Source organism: Notechis scutatus, chromosome Z, assembly GCF_049901735.1.
Source record: "Notechis scutatus isolate UNSWTSFEM ecotype Mainland chromosome Z, rNotScu1.2, whole genome shotgun sequence".
In the NCBI taxonomy this organism is placed as follows: domain Eukaryota; kingdom Metazoa; phylum Chordata; class Lepidosauria; order Squamata; family Elapidae; genus Notechis; species Notechis scutatus.
The window spans coordinates 135,987,770-135,996,619 of record NC_142025.1 but is presented as its reverse complement, the minus strand read 5'-3'; the positions used below and the strand labels follow the sequence as shown (position 1 = coordinate 135,996,619).

The following is an 8,850-nucleotide window of genomic DNA, read 5'->3' as shown; positions in this document are numbered from 1 at the left end:
GAGCCATAGACTATCGAATGGGAAGGAAGCTCCCATAGCCTGTTATTCTAAGACTTTCTCAAAAGCTGAGAGAAACTACGGCCAAATAGACAAAGAAGCCCTTGCCGCCGTAGCCGGAGTGAAACGTTTTCACAAATACCTATACGGCAGACACTTCAAGTTGGTCACAGACCACAAACTGCTGCTCAGCATTCTCTCAGGTGACAAACCCACACCCAACATCTTCTTTTGCCTATGTTATTTGACATTATAGCTATAAAGTGTTTTTAGGATAGATTTGGTATGATTATATGATTTGTTATAGAATAAACTGTTTAAAGTATTGTTATCTCATAAAGCATGAATGATTGAAAGTATAGTCAAATGATTTATTAATAGCGATATTAGGATATATAAGTTTGGATTGACAATATCAGTTGTTATGTAACATAACTGTAATTGAGACTAAGAAATGAATGCACAAAACTGATGAACCAACTGACACACTGTACGTACATAAGAGAGTTGATGTTTTAATGTTTTGTTTGTCTTGTTTGTTTGTAGAAAATCAATAAAATTGTTTTCAAAAAAAAAAGTATTGGCCTAGTAAATGTTTTGTATGCTCTAGGTATTAGTGTAATATTACCAGAGAAAAAGCTATGTAAGATTAGGTTAACCACTCTTAATGCCTTTTTGGCTATGTAGTTACAGTGGGCTCTAGCACTTAGGTCATTAGAGACGAATACTCCAAGATCCTTGACAGAGTTTGGATCATCAACAAGGTCTTGACTATTCAGCCTGTATTTTATTTTCTGATTTTTTTTGCCAATATGTAAGAAAGAGCATTTCTTTGTTGAGATTTGAAGTTGCCATTTGTTTGACCATTCTGATACATAGTTACGGTCTTTTTGAAGGGTAGCAGTATGTATCAATGTATGATTTTATGTACTATACTTAGATCGGACCGAAGGCAGCGTAGTTCTAGATTTTCTAGGTCTAGAATTTCAAATCTGGTGGCATAAGGTATTCTGCAACAAGTAGAGTGGAGAATACATAATAAACACACATTTTATACATCGCACGTGTGCAACCGCGCGTTAATGGAAGCAGGTTCAGATGTTTTGCCCTAGTAAAGACTCGCGAGTCCTGACTCGTGGGGGTTTAGATGAAACTGCACAGGTAGCCTTGTTAAAACAACACTTTGCATAATTCCTCCACCAGAATGACACCGTCTGAAAATTATGGGAGCTGAAGCTCAGTTCATTTGGGGAACAACGGGCTGGGGGGGGGGGGATGAATGTTTTGAGAAGTCGGCTAGAAAACTCTTTCGTCGGAAGGCAGCACACGCTTAGAATGCTATGCTTATTCGGCGATGACATCACTCAGTCGGCGATGACGTCCCTCTGGTTGGGACAGGTATAACCGCGAGATCTCGTTTAGCAGAGATCCAGCGGTAAAGAAGAAGGAGCCTTAACGCCGCGTAGTACTTTCGTCATTAGCTTTTTAGCCAGTTTCTCTGTCACACGGAAATCCAACGCTCATTGGCTGGCTCCTCGTCGCCAATAGGCCAGATGTGAAAAAAGTCTTATTTCTACTGGCCAGAAGAGAGAGAAGGCGGAGCTGCTTACAGTCCTATAAAAGCAGACTCCCCGTATTAACCCCTTCTTTTTCTTTCCTGGTTCTCGTTGGTGCCTGAGGTGGTAGGTAAGGAAGCTTTATCTTGCAAGGCTAGAACTCGTATTACCGAGTCGAACCGGGTAAACGGAGCGAAGCGTCGATCGACTGATCGACCGATCGAAAAAATTTCATTAAGAAAAGAGTCTCGCGGCCTACGACTGGCAAGCGGCGGAGCGCATGCGCTTGGGAAGCTTGGAGCTCGAGCCTCCATTTTCTACCCGTCCCCCGCTTCCTGCGCGTGCGTCGGCCTCGAAAGCGGCCTTGTGCGTTTCCCCTTGCGAGCTCAGCAAGGATATCCCGCTCCGGCATCGTGGCCGTCCTACCCTTCAGGAGTTGCTAAATGGCAGCTTAGAAGGCGTTTCCGCCAGCACATCTGAGAAAGAGGGATTGATTATAGGAGTTCCCAACATGTTCCCCCTTTTCGGGCCTGACTTTTTTTGTTAGATGCTCTATATATACCAGGGCTCTTCAAACTTGACAGCTTTAAGACTTGTGGACTTCAACTCCCAGAATTCCTCCTCCAGTCATGTTAGATCAGGAATTCTGGGAGTTGAAGTCCACATGTCTTAAACTTACCAAGTTTGAAGACACTTGTTCTAGAGGTTAACCAGTTCATGCATCTTTATTGATATCCCTCCTGTGAAACTACTTTGGGAATAGACTCTTAAACCTGAATTGAAAAGCTTGGTTATCTTCAAGTGCCCTTCCCCATCTGACTTAAGGGCAGGGTTTATTTTCTAATTCAGAAATTTGGGAGAAGTGGAAGATCCATTTTGTATTATCAAATTTATATACCCCATCCTCTGACATGAATGACTGGGCAATATACAATAAAGACATACAAGGCCATCTAAAAGCATTTCAAAATAAGATTATGATGGAGTCTATTGAAAGCTTTGTGAGTGGCTAAATGCTGATAATTCTGTATAACTGTGTAGGGAGTGAAGGCCTTATCCATTCAGAGCAAACTGGTGGGTTTCGAAGTGTTAATATATCGAAGTACAACTTTCCTCCCTTGGGAACATCCTAAGAAGCAATGCAGGTTACATGAATACTGTGAGGTGGTGCAAAGTAAAACTAGGAATGAAAATGGTGGGAGTAGGCTGCCCTGTTTGTAAACTATATATACCGTATTTCATTCAGTTCTCTTAACTGGGAAGTTTTCCTTTGTATTAATCCAGTAAATTCATGAATAATTCATAAAGTTTTATTTTAAAAAAGCTCCATAAGCACCGTGAAAGCTGGGTTTTTTTTTTCTTTCATCTCTTCTGTGGGGTTTTATCCATCCTTTTAAGATCCTATCCTTTTCTAATTTGGCAGTAGGACATGTTTATCAACAGCAATTACTGTGTTAGGTGCATGTCTAGACCATCTGTTTAAATGAAAAAAAAATCAGTATGGTTTTGTGTGGAAATATTTTTCTACCTTCCTCTGAACTAAAGTCTAGCTAGTCAAAGAGAAAGGGGAAAGTAACATGATTTCTGTCTTGAAGCAGTGGAGAATAAATTGGTAAGGTGAGACAGATCTAACTGAACTGAAAGATGAATTTGGTTTATGAAATAGTCATGCAGATAATTAGGTAATGTTAATTTATATTGGATGAGACTACCACTTAGAACAGAATCTGTTTTATCAATTGAGTCTGCCACAAATTTGAGTGGTATGTAAATAGTGATTTCATTGTGTTACATGGCTTGCATTTGTTTAAAATATATTGTTTGTCCATAGGTTTGGGCTCTGCCTCTTTAGGCCAGAATGCCAGTTGCCAGGAGTTGGGTATGTCGGAAGACTTATGTTACCCCCAGGCGGCCTTTTGAAAAATCACGCCTTGATCAGGAGTTGAAACTTATTGGTAAGATTTATTTATTTATCTCTTGATTGTGCCATGTGAAGTAAAACAATCTGTTACATAAATGGATAACAAAACTTATTAAGAATTATAAATAAAATCATACCTTCTGTCAAGTGAAAACAGTCAATGAAACAGCTTGCCTCCTGGAGTTGTGGGAGGTTTTCAAAAAAAAGTTGGACAACCATTTTTTTTCAGGATGTTATAAGGATTCCTGCTTTGAGCAAAGGGTTAGAGTAGAACAGGGGTGTCAAACTATTCCATTGAGGGGCACATCAGGATTGTGTTTGACCTTGGAGGCATGGCCAGAGTGGGCGTGGCCAGCTCAATGTCACTCATTGAGGCTCCATTTTCGGCTGTGACGGCCTCCTGCAGCCCTCTGCCAGTGAAAACAGCCTGGGCATGGCCCCCTTGAGCTCTGTTTTCGCTGGCAGAGGCACCGTGGGCCAGTCCACTGTTTCCAGAGCAGCCCTGTGGGCCAGATCTAAGTACCCTGCAGGTGGGATCCACCCCCCCGGGCCTTGAGTTTGACACCCCTGGAGTAGAAGATCTCCAAGATCTCTTCCAGCCATATGATCCTATGAAATAAGTCCCAAGGCTGTTTTGTGTTTCTTCATCTTCCAGTGTTTGAGAGAAAAAAATACTCTTTGTTGGGAAATGAATTATCCAATTAAAAAATTAAAACAGAAAAAAGATTAATTTGATGGGATAAATTGGAAGGGGTGATATTTGTCTTAACCAACAAAGATTTAGATTCAATTCTGCCCAGAGGACAATGCTGGTTTTTTTTATAGAAAAATATAAAGTAGAATTGGAAGCCCCTTAATGTGTGTGTGCATAGGTGTGTGCGTATGTATATACATACACACATACACACACGTACATACATGCACACAAATTGTGTTTCCCTGAAAATACGAACTACTTGAAAAACAATACATGTCTGTACCTAATATAAGCTGTACCCCCAAAATAGGCCCTAGTTAAGCCCCACTAGGGCAGAGGTGGGGAGGTGGAGCAGCCCCCATGTGCCCTGCTCCCGCTTACTGCTACAGCCAGGCCTCCCACGCCACTGCCTGACTCGCGCAGAAGTTGGCGGCAGAAGTTGGGCAGCAGCACAACAGGTGTCAGGATGTGGGGAGCCTGGCTGCAGTGGTCCTAAGGTAGTGGTGACTAACCTTTTTGGGCTCTGCGGGCCAGCACCAAGAAGGCAATGCGCGTGGAGGCCTTCCCCACTCCACCTGCGCATGCGTGCACATCTCTAGCGCACCCCTGTGCATGCGCACCAGATATCCTACAATCGGCTGTTGGGTGCAGTAGACCTCCTCTGGGTGAGGGCTCGTGTGCCAGCAGTAATGGCTCTGTGTGCTACTTCCAGCATGTGTGTCATAGGTTCGCCATCACAGTTCTAAGATAAGCAAATAAGACATCGCTCAAAAAAAAAAACCCTGGCGCTTATTTTGGGACCCAAAAGAAAATAAGACCAGGTCTTATTTTTTTTGTGTGTGTATATACACACCTACATACAAATATATAAACTTAAGGTGGTAGTGAATATACCAAATAATACTCCTTCCTCCTATTTTCCCCATAACAATCCTGTGAGGTGGGTTGGAGTGAGATGACTGCTCATGGTCATCAAGCTGGTTTTCCTGCCTAAGAAATCACAGCCTCCTGGTTTGTAGGTCAGCACCTTTACCACTACATCAAACTGGCTTTGTGGTATACAATACAAAGGAAATTGATTCCTCCCATTTTTTTCTTTCTGATTCCTTCTGCAGGCTTTCTCTTTTTTATTGTTTTTGCTCAGTATTAGTTTATATTATGTCTTTTATAAAACTTAAAAAAATATATACCACAATGGAAGAGGTGTGCTAATCAAGAACAAGTTTTTCCAAGGGAATAGGGCTAATCCTGAGAAGACCTTACAAGTTGAGAAAAGAATCTGTCCTTGATTGCGCTGTGACCTTCAAAGTAACTGCATTAAAACTTTCAGATTTATTTTACTAGGTGAATATGGGCTGCGGAACAAGCGTGAGGTATGGCGAGTGAAGTTCACTTTGGCCAAGATCCGCAAAGCTGCCCGAGAGCTGCTCACCCTAGATGAGAAAGATCAGCGGCGCCTTTTTGAAGGTAATAGGCAAAACTAGATACTGAACAACAGCTTTGGTGGCGCTGCTGCTTTCGGGACCTATGACTCACTTGAAGGCTGCTGAATACCTTGATATATTTAACTTTTTCCCCTCATACCAGCTTTGTAAGTCACTAATCTGATTATAAGATAGGTGGTATGTGTTATAAGATTATACAAAGGCCTGGTTTCCACAACATGTTAAATGGGGTCAAGGGAGGAGAGTTGATGTGTGATGGAAATACCAAAAAGGGATTAATTGAGCCAATCAGTTTTATCACTGATAGTTGAATTTAGTTGTAAACAGACCTAGTTATGACAAGCTTAAACTATACCCTTTCTGGCTTGTATGCTTCATCCTTTTTTAAAAAAAAAGTTTAAAACAATCTTCTATTATGCAATTCACTACCAAGGTCAGAAAGGTAAGAAAATACCAGGCAGAAACAGATTGGCTACAGTGGCCAAGCCTGTACTGTGCCAGCCTGAGTAATGAAAGCACTATTACTTGCCTTGTATAAGAGCTTGCTAAGATACTGGGCTCTTTCTGAAATAAATGGGTAAGGTTTCTGGTGTATCCATTTTTGAGTCAGTTGTTGAGAATTGACAGAACAGTCCGATTGAACTAAATATGTTTTGCAAACAAAAGGGTGCTGCTAATGTTGAGGTGTGATTTGCACTTTAATCTCAAGGTCTCTGCTCAGTTGGAAACATGCAGTTATTGATAATCTACCCCTGATGCTGTTCTTGTCCCAATACCATTTCTATATCCTGGGATTGCTTAATTTGTATTTTTTTGCATAGCCAGTTAACTGTGATGGTTGCCTCTTTTTCAATTTTGTATCCATAAATATGCTAATCTGAACATAGTCTCTTTTAACATGTAGAAAGACCCATTCAGTTTGTTGATGTCTCAAATTTCTCTCAGGCAATGCCTTGCTGCGCCGTTTGGTCAGAATTGGGGTGCTGGATGAAGGGAAAATGAAACTGGATTACATCCTGGGTCTGAAAATTGAGGATTTCCTGGAGCGTCGTCTCCAAACCCAGGTCTTCAAATTGGGCCTTGCTAAGTCCATCCATCATGCTCGTGTTCTTATCCGCCAGAGACACATCCGGTATGCTGCTGAAAGCCAAATTTTGGGGAGTGTAAAGTTTAAGATAACTATGAACTGCTAACATTTAGCATCAGAACATGTACTTCTGAAATAACATTTGCAATATCTTTTATATATAGCCTATGCAGTGATAACTGTGGCCCCGGCCCTGGCTTGGGCCTTTATATACCACCAAACCCTTTTGTGGATCGAATCCTTGGATAGCTCAATAGACTAGCAGTGTCAAAGCAACTCTCAAAGATTTCGGCAAGGTTCACTGCGGTTTGGCCGTACACCTTGTGAAGGTCTGCTACATAGGTGGTCAAGGTAACACCAAGTACTGCTTCTACTTAGCAACCACAGCAGTCACCTGATAAGATCCTTCTGTACAAGTAAATTGATGGATTTTGCAACAGGAGTTGGAGGAAATGTTTACTGTCTTCAGTTGCTAAATTCCAGTAAGCAACCCCAGCAAAAAAAAAATTGCCAAGAGTTGTAGTTTGACTTTCTGGTGGACTACATTTCCTTAATTAAGCATAGATTTTACCCCCAGCTGTAGGTTTTATCTATTATATGCAGTAACAGCAACTTTCACATATAAAACAATTTCTTCCATGGTGCATTGGCTACTTCTGAAATGTAGTTCCATATCTGTTTTGTAAATTAGTATAGGATTCTAGGGTACTGAATATGTATGGTATATTTATGGTGAGATAAAGGCCATGATAGGGTCTGTTGTCTACTTGCAAATTGGAACTGGCAAATTAGAACTGGTACTTTGCTTTTTTCCCCTAGCACTGAATATATATCTTACTTGCAATGGCAAGGCAATTTTATATGGTTTGGAGAGGCTGGTGGATAAAGCCTGATTAAGAATACAAAGCATAAAATTTGATCATTGTTAAGGTTTCTTGCCTGAATAGGTTATTGTTCAGACAGCAATAACACCATTCTGATTGCTCTATAAATTATTAGTAACAATTGCTCCTTTCAAGATTGAAACTCCGATAGAGAATAGCTCAGGGTTGAAATGAGGGGTCCTTGTGATGCTACCTAGCAAGAAAACAACCAAGCTCACAGAGCACAAAGATTTCCTGAGTGAAATTAGGTTCCAAATGGGTCACTCTGCATATAACCCTGAAGCCAGTGGCCGATGGGGCTTTGACTTCTGAATGTTAAGGGTAGGCTGTGAACTCAGGAAATATTTGTAGAGCTTGTTTGGTTTGTCAAATATTTCCCATGAGTTCCTGGCGAGATTATTTATTCACTAATCTAATCATTTCCTTTCTCCCTTTTAGTGTAAGGAAGCAAGTGGTGAACATCCCTTCCTTCATTGTCCGGCTAGATTCCCAAAAGCACATTGATTTCTCCCTCCGTTCACCTTACGGCGGAGGCCGACCAGGTCGCGTCAAGAGGAAGAATGCTAAGAAGGGCCAGGGCGGTGCTGGCGGTGCAGATGATGAAGAGGAAGATTAAAATGTAGAATATGGCTTTCCTGCCACATAAATTGGTGGGCCACTGAGCCTATCTTACATCATCCAATAAAAAGTATTTGTGGATAACATCCTGTAGTCCATGGTGTCAAGAGAATTATGAACCTGTGGTAACTTGAACATGTTCTTTCTTGCCCCTGCTCACCCAGCAAAGAGAGCTCTCTGAATTCAGTGTTGGCTTCCCAGATTGAGATATTTGCTTCTTGCACAAAGGGAAATAGAATACGAGAAGGGAACAGAGGAAGATTGGCAATGCAAATGAGCTGGGAGAAAAGTGACAGGCCTGGCTGTTTTGAGAATGACACATGGGCACAATTCTTTCCTTCACACTATTTTAGCTCCAACTCAACAACACACTCCAAATCATAATTTCAGGAGTTCAGTTTCTTCCCTTTCACCTCATTCTTTTGTTTGTCTTTGTCTTGCCAAATTTAAGCTGAACTGGAGAGGCCATTCCTGACGTGCAGTTTTCTGCACCCTCAATTTCTGTTCTCTATACTTTCCTGTACTGACCCAAAATGGATGCACACATAAACTACTCCTTTTCCTCTAAGAGGTTATTGGTAAGGTCTTGCAGATAAAAATAGTGCAAAGCTGAACAATAAAAATAGAGGAGATAAGCTAGGATCT

At 41.3% G+C, this 8,850-nt stretch overlaps 1 protein-coding gene across 9 annotated transcripts; it reads left to right on the top strand.

Annotated features, from left to right (window-relative positions):
• Window positions 1-1,421: 1,421 nt before the first annotated feature.
• On the top strand, window positions 1,422-8,283 carry RPS9 (ribosomal protein S9). Of its 9 annotated transcripts, none has more exons than XR_003371764.2 (6): window positions 1,582-1,683; window positions 3,385-3,508; window positions 5,516-5,638; window positions 6,562-6,748; window positions 6,868-7,054; window positions 8,026-8,283. XR_003371764.2 is itself a non-coding variant. In XM_087946420.1 (5 exons), the coding sequence occupies exons 2-5, from the start codon at window positions 3,412-3,414 to the stop codon at window positions 8,201-8,203; spliced, it is 585 nt and encodes a 194-aa protein (XP_087802546.1). In that variant the 5' UTR covers window positions 1,422-1,683; window positions 3,406-3,411; the 3' UTR covers window positions 8,204-8,283. The 9 variants fall into 9 exon arrangements, 4 of the variants coding, with proteins under 4 accessions (XP_087802546.1, XP_026533203.1, XP_026533204.1 ...); XR_015745810.1 differs by having other exon boundaries at window positions 6,868-7,185; XR_015745812.1 differs by having other exon boundaries at window positions 1,599-1,683; window positions 3,406-3,508.
• The last annotated feature ends 567 nt before the right edge of the window (window positions 8,284-8,850 follow it).